We start from the raw sequence: 13616 nt of genomic DNA on the forward strand, positions 1-13616 counted from the left end.
GATTACTGAGCCTCCATATGAACGGAGAGGATCGGTGGAGAGTGCATCCATGCCCTTGCTTTATGTGAGAACAGTAATGAGCCAGCAGCCGACAGACTATAGGCCAGCTCATTGGCATGCATAGTATGGGGACACACGAACAGCGGGGGGGTCCCAGAGGCAAAGTGGAAAAGGAAACGGGCAGTCATTCCCCCTGAAGTTAAATCAGGAGGATGCTCTTACATGATACAGCAATAGGGTGAAGCCACTTTACTTGTAGTACCATTGCATGTTCACACACCAAGCCTTTAGCTTTTATGTACTATAGGTTTGGTATTTAGCTAGTTTCTATTTCACCAGTAAGCTTGTGGTGTGAGGGTAGTTTTGATTTTGTTGTAGCTAAACTAATGTGAGCTTCATATACAATCTTTTTTGAGATGTCAATGATAATTGTCAGATTAGTTTTAAATGGAGTATACTGTGTAGCTATGTCAGTTGTATCTATTATAATCTGAGATATACATGACATTTTGAGTTCTGAATGTGATGACAATTAACAACATACTATATGCAGTAGTAAATCTTGTCTCCAGAACAAATATAACTGAATATAACTCCTAGACGGCCTATACTGCATGTTATATAGGGTTAGAGTGCAGGCAAGTTTTTCACGCATGAGAAGGAGGCTGTACTGTAAGAATAGGAAGAATATCAATAGGCTTAGCTGCGTCTGCTCTGATGGACAGTAACAAGAAGGGGGAAGGGTAACACAATAGAGGACATTTTACAGTGACATTCTTGTTGCTGGAGATAATTTGTGATAAATTACATTTAATTAATATTATTTATGTGAAGAAGCATGTAAAGGTCACAATTGTGCATTTGTGAGAAGAAGGGAAAATTGCAAACAAACCTTGATATAGAAGCCAACAAGTCTGTGTTATAAATATTCAGGCCTTGAATTTGTTATTCTCACGCCACTCGTAACACAGTGCAGTGTTGGAGAAGCGCTTGCATCTGAAACCAACTGTCACAGAAAACTCTGAAATAGAAACATTGGTCCACATAGAAAAATGTATCAGATTTACAGTTATGTCAGAGATCAGCACGAAGAGACAACTAACGCTGTTTAAGTTGAAAATAGTTTTAGTTTAGCAATTTTGTAACCGTGTCACAAATTAAATAGTACTTTAGAAACAGATGTAGATGAGTGATAATGAAAGGGTTTCCTATGTTGCTTTAAATGTTATAATATAGTATGAAACAATAATACTTCACTACATTAGCTCGACACTCTGTGGTAATAATACTTCTATAGCCGCAGCTGCCCTGGGATAGACTCACTGTCAACAAAATAAATAAAAAATGTAATTTAATTTAAAAATTAAATAAGTAGATGAATACATTTACATTTTTGCATAAAACATTTTTTTTTTTGTAAGATTATGTAGGTCTGTGTTTCTTACTAAGCAAGACCTGCACAGATCTAATTGGTGTCGATCGGCACTGGAGTTTCCGATTTAACCCTATTGGTCTGCACGGGGCTGCAGGGCATTTTTTCCATGCTCTCATTTAACACTTTAACCAGCTTTAGTGGGAGAAAGAGGATGCAACATAACTGTGACCTGCAGAGGGCAGCAGCCTGAACCACAGCATACAGCCTACCACAAGAGAACTTAACTGTGACCATCAAGGATTTAGAAAAAATATATATATCTGGACAGGGTATTGCTATCTTAAACCTGTTGTGATTCAGCCCCAGTGGCCAGGCCATTGGAACTTCCCTCTACAGTCCAGTTCCCATAGAGCGCAACGTAAAAACAAACTGCTGTTGTTCGTCTGACAGGCCAACTACAGCTTTAAGAAAGGTCGACTTTTCAGACAATTTTTTATTTATTTAAAATGGCTTTTTAATCTTTAGCTTCGGCTCACTCTGCTCTTACACCTCATACTCCGATTGGTCAGAGCGGTCACGTGATACACAATGTACACCGCCATTGTTTCAAAATGGCGGGCATGTTTGATGGGCCTGGGTGACAATGGCCGTTTGTGCATGAGTTAAGGGAATGCATTAGTGAGCGACTGCAGGTCTTATCCCCAAGTAAAGTGTTTTGTGCGTGCTTCACCAGTTTACGATGATAATGTTCGATTCTCCCACTACTTATTAGTATGTACTAATGCTTCAGTGCATGAGTGAACAAGGGCTTTTGTGGGTGTTTGGAAGCAGGCGAGTCCTCGATTTCCTGCTCACTTTATATATATATTGAGATACACACAAGTCACTACTGGCTTCTTTTCATGTAAAAGCATTATTCTTTATTAAAAATAGGGAGTTTTATCACACTTGATCTGGTCACGTGGCACAGCACAGTCATTCCCTCCTGAGCCTGCTCCAAATGCGCTCACAGGTGGTGTTAGCAGGACACTTGGCTCGGCTTCAGAACAGTTGACTCCGGACAAGTGCTACAAAGCGGCCTTTGAAGGAATAATCCTGGGAATTGAGAAACACCCAATGTAACAGTTCTGTACAAGAACGGGACAAAACATTGTTCAAACTCTAGTCCTACTTAGATAGTTATAAATTGTGTGTGTATGAATTTGTGTTTGTTTGTTTGTTTGCATGTGTGTATGTTTGGGTGTGTGTTTGTGTTTACCCACAAACTAATGGGTTGCTCTTTATTTTTCTGTACAAATCTGAGAAAAGTCAGACACATGACTCCTTATTCAACAGTGAGTTTTAGAGCTCAAACTGTGAGCCGTTCTATAATACATTCTACATTCTACATTCTACTTTCTATGTGGACCAATGTTTCTCTTTCACAGTTTCTTTGAAAGTGGGTTGAGGTTGTTGTTTGTTTGTTCACTGCTTAAATTCATTTTTTTTTGTTTCATATCAATTAGCGTCTTCTGTTCACAGGCACTAACAGAAATAATGTGTGCACTCTTAGTCTGCTTGCATAACAATGAGAAGTCTCTGGAGCATTTGTATGACATCAATCCTCCTGCTGTGGAAGTCAAAGTTCAGGATTCCCTCTAGTTCTGTCCAGGGCCCCTTGTACTAGAGCTTTACAGGGAATTAAAATGAGCTTCAACTCAGCCTGAAGTCTGCGCACACTGTGATGTAGATCTGTGGATTTGTTCGTCTGAATACCTATTCAGAGAAAATGTATGCACATGTATTTTTTTATTTTCCAGTTAGTTGTGATATTTTATACGTGTTGTTTTGATGCAACAGGGTATTGCTGTATGTAATTTCCTGTTCAGCATTTTTGTTTTACAATCCTTTATTTAGCTGTGAAAAAAGAAAGAAACAACAAACAGAAGACAAGCTAAAGACTCATTCAACCATGTTCTATATGAAATTATGACAAATTTGTATAAGCAGTAAGACAATACACCACATTTGCCATCACCATGTATTTGCTCTCAAATAAACTGGGTCACATTGTTTATGAAAGTTAAGATACTGAAGCTCCTCATATCTTAGCATATCACGTATGATATGCTATGATATGAGGTGTTATATGTGTACATAACACTGTACAGTGTTATGCTGAAAAGATATGCGTGCCTGTGGCAAAGCTCTGCGACTGCAGGTCTGTTTGCATTCAGTTCATGCTTCAGTGGAAATAGCATTAAACGGAGGTCTAACTTTCAGACTTCTGTGGAGAGGCCAGAGAAGAAATGAATGTAATCATTGAAAGTGGTGGGGCCAAGTGTCATGGGCTTTACCTCAGATCAATGCCCAAAGAGAGGAATAGTGAACTGGACATAAGAGTTAAAAGACAAATGTATGACCTTAAGTGCACCAGTATGTCCAATTCAGAATAGTTCCCTTTACAGTGAATCAAATGTACTAACTAGACACCTGCTTAGACCATATGTTGCACCATAAAGCAATGAATAATCATGTTTTTTACCAATAAACTATGCTGAAACAGACATGCATACAAGGTATGCATGTCAAGGAAAAATAAATAAAAACGAATAATACAAATAGATCAAGTTTTGTTGACACAAGTCGCAGAATGAATGGCAGAGGGGAAGAATGTACAAAAAATGCATTGTGAGATAGGAAATGGCCCAAAGGAAAATCTGATTGTAGAATCATAAAATTTGGTGCAGTGGTAGAACACATTATTTTGGCAACGTCTGTTGTAACTATTTGTGTGTGTATGCATTATTATTTGTGAGTTACGAAAACATCATAGTGCAATTTATTATTTATGTGCCTGTAACGAAAGGTATGAAACCAGATGTAAAATGTGTGTCATCCGCCATCTTGACATGATAACAAAAAAGAAATATAATAAGTTCGGTGCTGCGTTGCAGCCGAGTTCATTAAACGGTAACCCGTAGGTTACAGGAAAGACATCCGCCTCTGTCATCATTGGGAAGTGTTCACTCCGTTACAACGTTGTCTGCCCGAACCAAATGTCGGCCCGATTGGATAAAAATTTGCTATGCATGACTGAGCAGATTTTCCAAATCTACTTTTACAAACTCCAGTGCTGACTTTGAGGAAAGCTGACATTTGTTGAAACTGGTGTTGAGGAGTGGGGCATCAAAAGTTATACAAACATCTAATCCCTTTCACAGTCTCTGTGTAGCATAGCTAGAATTTCAGAAATGTCTCAAATATAAAATTTGCTACTATTTGCACACACAAAGTCCAAATTGCGTCAAATTTAATTCAGTTGTTAACCCCTTGCCCTAAACCTACTTGAAGTGAAACAATTTAATTTGGCTCGATAGTGCCCCCTATCTTGAGGAGTGGGGCATCAAAAGTGAATCACATTTAGATGTAGGGTTTTATAGTTCTTATTTGTGTCATTTTTAATATTATTCGAGATTTATAGATGTTAACTATTACAAAAATAATAATCTAAATTCTTCTTGTAAAAAAGCCACTGTCCTGTGGTGGTAGTTAATTAGGCGTGAATAATAAGAAGCACAGAAAGCAGCTGTTTGTAAATTAGTATTCTTATGGAGTCATGTACATTATGGGATCAGGTGAGGACAACAATTGGGGAAAGAGAGATTTTGGCCCCTTTTGCTTCCCATAGGACATAAGCAATTTTCAGCTCGAGTGAGTTAGCTTGTGGAATATATAAGTAACACCAGACCATTCCAACTGTAATTTATCCCTGTCCCCACAGATCCGACTGTGCCACACCTATCCTCCTTCAGAATAAATAAAAGGTTAATGCACAATTAACCCTCTGATCTGAGAACATTGCCACAGTCAAACATGGATGTCAGAAGTGCACAGGAATGTTAATCCAGTTCAAGAATAGAGGAGTTTTGCCTAAGGTTATCCTCAAAATTGTTTTGATTCACCTGGTACAGCTCACTTTTAGTATTAGTGTTCCATTTCCTACTTACATTTTAAACTACCGAATGATGAAACTGAACTTTGAGGAACTTATTCCTCAAATGTTCATTTAAGAAGAAACCTATACGAAACATATACAAAACAAAGTTTAGTTTAATATAAATGTGTTTGAATTGAATGATGAATGTAAACTCAATCCAAAATAAAGGGGGAATAAGACATTACAGACTCCTGCTGAATCAATGAGTGAAGCACTTAACACTGTTGATCTGAGGTGACGGAGGTTTTATTTTGTTCTAAATGATAGATGACAGCCATTACTGATAATGTAACGTAACAAATTTAGGAAATACTGACCATAAACTATTTTCCTCATTAGTAAATTTGAATTACTAGTTGATATTACAGCAACAAAACTACACAGCTTTCAAACTCAATTCACCCACAAAGATTTCACACGTGGGGGTGTAATGTAAACCGATACATGGGAACAGGGCAGTAAAGGGACTTACTAATGTCCAATGACCATCCAATAATCCACTGTACTTTCCTCTGGTCTCAAGTGAGCCACTAGAGTGTCCCATTAGTGATTTTGAACATGAATCGGTCAACTTAGTCCTTTTATGGGGATTAGCTCAGCTTAGCTCCATGCCTAATGTAATGATGGGGGATTTCTGCACCAGTAGATAAGTCAATATTCACTGGTTACTCAGCACTTTCTACACCAGCATGAACAGTAAAACAGCACTAGTATGTCACCTCATCAGACAGGATTGCAATTTACTTATGAATTGTAATTTTTCTGTTCAGTAAAATTTATATTGAAAATAGAAAGTACAGTAGTTGTGTTAGTGGGCTGCAAATATGTACATATATTTGGCCATAGAAAGTGAAATAGAGTGCATTGGAGGAATAGTGACACTTGGAGAAACAAAGCAGGAATTATTATGATCCAAGATGCCTTAGACCAGGACGCAGTGTGTATAAATCAAAGCGGCTTGTATTGATGTTAAAAGTGGGAAAAGGAGTCACTTAAGGATGAAAAGCAGCATGAAGACCATTTTTAAGTGCAACTTGGAAAGGCCCTTCTTTTAAGATAAAATAGCAGTTTCAATTTTCATTAATGTCTTAATTGAACTTTTCCCACTCTTTTTAAGAAACTATACACAGACATGATTGTTAACTTTCCTGCACTTTAAAACGCTGTATTTTCCAAGCGTTTACCTACAATACTTGTTTGTAATAATGGTTGTTTTGTTTGCATTATCATGTGGTCCAGTGGGAGGATTATTTTCCTATGCTCACATATCGCCGCTTACTTTGTCCATGTCGCTAATTAGCTTATTAATTAAAATACTCATCATTGTCATCATTCCTCCAACAGTAAACGTTTCTATGTACTGTAAATGTGTTGCATCCATGAATACTCAATATCTGTAATTGCTGTTAATCACCACCAACAATAGGATATATTCTGTTTAACACGGTCCGTTTCTGTTTTTTTGTCTTTTCAGGTTCCATCTATGTAGGAGGAGGCATCAAAAGACCAATTGCTATGGATGTTCTCAACTTCACCTACTGGAACGCCTCTGATGGCAATGATACTAAGGTGGTGGAGGAGAGTGAGAGTCCATACAAAACCATTGAGGTGGTGTTCATTGTGCTGGTGGCAGGTTCTCTCAGTTTGGTGACAATTATCGGAAACATCCTGGTTATGCTCTCCATCAAAGTGAACAGGAACCTACAGACGGTCAACAACTATTTTTTATTCAGTCTTGCATGTGCGGACCTCATCATTGGACTGTGCTCCATGAACTTGTACACAGTCTATATAGTGATAGGATACTGGCCTCTGGGACCAGTAGTGTGTGATCTCTGGCTAGCCTTGGACTATGTGGTAAGCAATGCATCTGTTATGAATCTCCTCATTATAAGTTTTGATAGATACTTCTGTGTCACCAAGCCCCTGAGCTACCCCGTCAAAAGAACCACTAAGATGGCAGGCATGATGATCGCAGCAGCCTGGGTCCTCTCCTTCATCCTGTGGGCTCCAGCCATTCTCTTCTGGCAGTTTATTGTTGGTGGGCGAACAGTTCCTGAGAGGGAGTGCTACATCCAATTCTTCTCCAATGCTGCTGTCACGTTTGGCACGGCCATCGCAGCCTTTTACCTGCCTGTCATTATCATGATTCAGCTTTACTGGCAGATTTCTAGAGCCAGCAAAAGCCGTGTAAAAAAAGATAATCGCAAAACACCAGCAACAAACCCTGAGCCCCAGTCGCCTGTTCAAAGTAGAAACAATGCACACAAACCCACAAATAACAACGTTCCCGGGGAAGATACAGGCCACTGTCAGACTCAGGCCACAGAGGATGATGGGGGTCACCAGCAAGATGGTAAACTGCAGAATGGCAAAGGGCCCTCCAGTACTGCTGAGGGGGAGCAAGCGGAGGGAGACGACACTGTCCGTGAGAACTGTGCTCCAGGAGAGGAGAAAGAGAGCTCCAATGACTCCACCTCTGGTACTGCGGCAGTGTCCAATCAAAAAGATGAAGAGGTGACGCCCTGTCCACCCAACTCCTCTGCAGAAGCCACCCAGGTGCTCCCCCGTCAGCGTGCCAAAGCTGGGGGATCCAAGCTGACGTGCATCAAGATCAAAACAAAATCACCTAAAGGTGACTTCTACACCCCAACAGCGAACGCCACTGTAGAGATTGTCCCAGCCACAGAGCGCCAGAACCACGTGGCACGGAAGATTGTTAAGATGACAAAGCAGCCACCGACCAAGAAGAAAAAAGCGGCACCGTCACGGGAGAAGAAAGTAACCCGTACCATCATGGCCATCCTAGTGGCTTTTGTGGCCACTTGGACTCCTTACAACGTGATGGTGCTCATCAACACCTTCTGTTCCAGCTGCATCCCCGCCACCATGTGGACCATCGGATACTGGCTCTGCTATATCAACAGCACCATCAACCCAGCCTGCTACGCCCTTTGCAATGTCACCTTCAAAAAGACTTTCAAGCATCTTCTGCTCTGCCAATACAAAAACATTAGGTCAGCCAGATAAATGTAGGACTTTGAGTGGGTAGCTTAACTCTGGGCCTAAATGTGTGTCATCCATGTATGAGTGAAGCGTGAGAAGGAGTGCAAATTCCTTATTGTTCCATCATCTTTAGTTTGATATTTCCCTTTTTCTCTCTCAATAACCGGTTGTAGCACTTTACATATATTTAACTGATTATGATCATGTTAATGAAGAGTGTAGTGTTTTTAAAAAAGGTACACTCCTCAATGTGGGTCTGAGCAGCAGGAGAGTGGGGGGTGTGGTGTGTGCGGGTGAAATAACAAGGCAGTGTAAGTGAGAAAAACACAAAATCTTCAACATGGGAAAATAGGGCTGGCTGAATTCTACAAACCTCCTGCGTTTGAAGTTCGGTAACGATACCTGTATATATTTGTATATGTCATAATCTGTGGATGCATCCTCACCAATATGGGTTTACCTTCTTTTTTTGGTTTTGTTTCAGCATTGCACATCAAACCAGCAACATGTAGGCTATTTCCGTGGAGAGGTCAGCTGCACTCTAGTACTAGCTGCCAGCAATACATCAATACAATATTTTGAAGCTGCGTTACTCAGCTCAAGAAAACACAGTGTTGTAGTTTAAACATTATAGTCATACACACTTACACATACATACTTTGTTCTAAACTTCCTTACGCAAGTTGCTAGGGATAATAATCCATAGTTTTCAGGCATCCTCAAAATATCGCCCAGATCAACATGAAATCAAAAACAATAATACAATGAACAACAAAAAACAGCACAAATAACTTCATGTAGGCAATTCAGTTTTGGATTACTTTAAATAGACTTCATGGTAATATTGTTATTTTAAGACCCTCCCCATTGTACCTTGAGTTTGGGTGGACTACATGTATGTTAAGACATTTTCAACTTCTCATCAGTCACTGAGTCAGGCCTTGGGAGCCCAGAGCTAAGATGATGTCACTGCAGGCTGCTGTGGATCCAGCACAACATGCAAGTGCAAATTGTGCATTGATTGGTAGAAGTTGTGTGCGTGAGTGGCTGGGTTTGTCTGCGCACTCCTGGATTGGAGTTTACTTCAGATCACAGGTCACGGCCTTGTGATTATATAAGGGCTATTTATACAACACCATTACATGTTGTCTCTTTAACACTAAATGCTGATGGAATTTGAATTAGACTAACATTTATCTTGGATCTTTAGAAACATGAGTTTGTGATGTTGTTAGTTTCCTGGACCACTCCATAAAGAACCATAATTTCATTGTGATATCATGTGTCGGCATCTTCTTCAGATTCTGTTCATACTATACTCATTTAGGCTGAATACCTTTCACAATAATAGAAAAGAAAACTGAAAAATACACGGCTGGATGACTCAAAATACATTGTTCAATGTGATGTTCAGATACTTGCTCTAATTAGAACCATTCAGGTGCCATCATAATAATGTAGCTGTTTCTGAGCAGAAACGGTGCCTGAGACATCAGTAACACAAGGAGCTCACACCCCCTTGTCATCAAACTTAACCCTGCTTTAGCCTCATTAATAAATACTTGAAAGTGATGAATATGTATCAGAGTAACAGCAGGAGCTTGCTTTGTACAGAATAATGCTCTTGAAGGCTGTCTACTTAAAGAGAGATGTGGGACAGATCATATAATGTAAACTCACCATGAGCCGGATCAGATTAAAGGACACCTACATTTGAGATTAAAGAACAGCCAATTACATGCACATAGCTAGAGTCTATGTGTGCCCTGCCTCCACCTCAATACTCTGAACCTGCGATAGTGTCTGCTTCACAAATGAGGTCTTGAATATAAGTGTCATATGTTCTATATAAGTCATTATCCCTTTCATTGTAAGAGAATTTTATATTCAGAATATTCACATTCAATCTTAATAAGCACATTTCGGCTGATGTTCATCTGACTGGTCAAGAGTGTCAAGGTATTTTTATTTTAAACCACTCTGAAATTGGAGCACTTATCAATAGAGAACACTTCTGCATGTGCAGTGAAGTATACTCACAGATTGGCCCATGTTTATCTGTGGCAGCAGCTTCAGTAGGAACAGAGGCAAGCATCCAAGTTGAACATCCAAGCATCCGTCACAGTGATAAGTGGAGCCATGCCTGTCTGACATCTGTCACACATCTCAGTAGTGGATAGAGAACCTTCCGTGAGATCTGATTAATCTTTGCTAAGCTGCTGCCTGAGTGATACCAGCAGGGGAGTAAGTGGCCTACTGGTACAGGGGTGGTCTCAGTCAGAGCTGTAGATGCATGGGTGTCAGCTGATGGGAGGTGATGGAAGCTTATCATCTCAAAAGGCCAAGATGAAGCCAACACATTTACATGTTTGGTTGTATCTGTCAACTCTACGCAAAAGCCAGCAACTGTTGACAAAATACAGTATACATTGTATATGAGAGCTTGAACCTACTGTGAGCAGAAGTCAAAGGCAATCCAAAATAATTGCGATGACAACAGCTCACAGTGCAGGGTTCAGACTAGATAAGAATACCCTTTTAGACATTGCTGCTGCTGCACAAAGTCAGAGGAATTGGAAAGTTGTCATTGACACAGTCCACAGACAGAGGCCTTGTTAAATGTAGACCATGTTTGGAGAAGTCACAGTGGTTAAGGGCAGGTCAGCCAGAGGTTTGGGTTTTGGAATCCATGCTCCCAGAGGAAAGCTTCACGCTGCTGTAAATATGAGGTATTAAGACTGTTTACCCTCCCCTGTGTACTTTTATTACATCTCATTCTGGCTGTAAAAACATCACCTTGCTTTGCTCTCATCCCATATGGATATGATAATAACCATTACTTTTATGAGACCGCTCGTCGTTACGTTCATCTCCACAGTGTCTACTCACATGTACATCTATGTAGCACAACCACAGTAAACATTGTCACTGTTGTGATCAACAGATCATAATGTGCCGTCAGAGCTAACGGGCTCGTCTTCATACGGCTAATGTCAAAGGGCTTAACTCCTTTTGTGGAGAAGATACACACTGATCAGAGAGGATTTCCATTCTAAAGTGTTTCTGGCTTCACTCTGGAGCCTCAGCAGGAATAATTTGTTTAGTTGGAGCATGTCACACACAGAGGTGGAAACTGTGGCATGTTCCCACTGTCTGTGTTTTATCTCTCGCTAGAACTATATCGCCAGATTGTACAAAGACATTCAAGTGCCTTACTCAGGGTGACATAAACAAATGGCTCTTTTATGTTGGATCCCTGTTGTGTGAGCTGAGAGGTGCATATCCTGTAACATCGTGAGGCCTATTAAGGAGCTTGTCATTCTGCCTTTCTTTCTGTGTGACTGTGGCGTGTGTGTTTTCACAGCTCTGAGCTCTCCTGCCTGTGACTTTCATTTGATATTCCTGAACAGATTTTGAGGGCAAGAAAAATGTGTCGACCAAACAGATCTAAAAACTGTAAAATACATTGACTGCAGTGACACATATTAGGACACACATGGAAATAGAGCAGTGTTTGGCCTGATTTTCGTTTCATTTCCATTTTACATGTGTAGATGAATTTAACATCATAGAAGTCACTTCTTGGGAGTGTGTGTGTGTGTGTGTGTGCGTGCGTGTGTGTGTGTGTGTGTGCGTGCTGTCTGCTCTTAGATACGTTTGAGACCATGTACATCAGGGATGACACCATCACCATGTGGGTTTCTATCATTCTCCTTTAACAGTTATAGTAACAGACTTCCAAAGACTTACATGGACATAATAAAGACAGTGTTTATATCACCTTTTATAAAATGTGTTTGCTTTATCATTGTACAGTTAAATATATATATATATATATATATATATATATATGTTAAAAATTAGATTATGTGCAGTGTGCATACATTCAGATGGGTTAAAGTTTATTTAATTTTAAATTATCTACCATATAGATCATTTAAAATGGCCGGCGGTACAAGTACATTTTCAAGCATAAAGGCTCTGCTTCTGCTTTATTTCAACCGAAACAGTAGGTTTTGGGTTTTGCATAGACAGAAGGTGAGACAATAAGCTAAATTGGTAATTTTTATCATTGTAATGCATCATTGTAAACATAACTATACCGATTCAATATTAAGGCTGTGACAAAATTTGAAATGGTTTATCAATTTTGTGAATTACATGAATGAGACTGACCCAGCATTTTGCTGTGAGTGTTGTATATAATGAACAAGATATTTGATATTTGATTTGCTTCTGTATGTAAATGTCTATGTTGTATTGACTTACTGTGGCTCATTGTGGCTTCTCTAGTAATAGCAAAATGAATTTAGAAATAATTATATTGTTTGCATTGTATATATCTATATGAGATAACTTATATGTAATGGAGATGCAAGCCCTTTGTACATACATGTGTTAGATCTGAATGTGCTCCCTGATTTCCCCCAACTGATCCGACTCCCTCACTCACTAACTACTGTACGGAAATAATGATATTGATTTCCTTCATGAGGTATTGATTGATTATCTGTTCTGGACAATAAACCTGGGTGTTAATATTAACACTTCACCTATGACATCATAAGGGAGCTGCATCAAGTGGTTACATGTGCCATAATATCTCCAATAAAATATATCAAATGTGTTTGAAATAAAATGAGTGTGCTATTAAAACAAGGATGACAAGACTCTGTCTAAACCATTTTATTAGATTATACAACAGGTTTCAGGAGCAACAGGTAACGAGGGCTCATTATAGTAAGCATCAGTGGAACAGACCTTAATATTTTACACCCGAGTGTGAGGATGGGAAAATACAAATAAACTGAGGTACAAAATTACAGAGGCAGCACAAGAGAAGTTATTTAAGAAGTTATTTCATGCAGATAAATGATTAAAGGCAAATACATTGTGTTACATAGAAAATGTAAGCATTGTGTTTTTTTCAGTTTGAACAAACTGCTTTATTAACTTAACTGAACAAAGAAATTGTGGAATTAAAGTCATGCAGTGGTAAAACAAATCCAATTTGTGGTACAGAAAAGAAGCATAATTAACACTACTTCATGTTTCTCTCATGTACACACTGTTTGTACTAAGGATTACATTTCTCTGAACAAAAGAGCTGCTTTTTGAATATGCACAGTACTTTGACACTATAAACTTCTACAATCGCTACAGAATATACAAATACAAGAGTTTAACAGGTCAGACATGTTAGTCCATTTGAGCGCGGTCTCGCTTCTTGCCATCCTTCTTTTGCTTCTTGGCGTC

At 39.3% G+C, this 13616-nt stretch overlaps 2 protein-coding genes across 2 annotated transcripts in view; one reads left to right on the top strand and one right to left on the bottom strand.

The window, feature by feature from the left end:
• The window catches only part of chrm2a (cholinergic receptor, muscarinic 2a), a 162312-nt gene that overhangs the window by 57460 nt on the left and 91236 nt on the right, over positions 1-13616 (top strand). The window contains exon 4 of the mRNA XM_072455167.1: positions 6829-8614. Within this exon, the coding sequence (XP_072311268.1) occupies positions 6870-8384 (1515 nt within the window). The 5' untranslated portion in view covers positions 6829-6869 and the 3' untranslated portion in view covers positions 8385-8614. The remainder of the gene's footprint in view (positions 1-6828; positions 8615-13616) is intronic.
• Positions 13032-13616, bottom strand: part of ptn (pleiotrophin) — a 34304-nt gene continuing 33719 nt past the window's right edge. Inside the window, exon 5 of the mRNA XM_072455168.1 lies at positions 13032-13615. Within this exon, the coding sequence (XP_072311269.1) occupies positions 13560-13615 (56 nt within the window). The 3' untranslated portion in view covers positions 13032-13559. The remainder of the gene's footprint in view (position 13616) is intronic.

The sequence above is a fragment of the Eucyclogobius newberryi genome, unplaced genomic scaffold (assembly GCF_026437365.1).
Source record: "Eucyclogobius newberryi isolate DKJ021-1_F unplaced genomic scaffold, fEucNew1.0.hap1 SCAF_2, whole genome shotgun sequence".
NCBI classification, from domain to species: domain Eukaryota; kingdom Metazoa; phylum Chordata; class Actinopteri; order Gobiiformes; family Gobiidae; genus Eucyclogobius; species Eucyclogobius newberryi.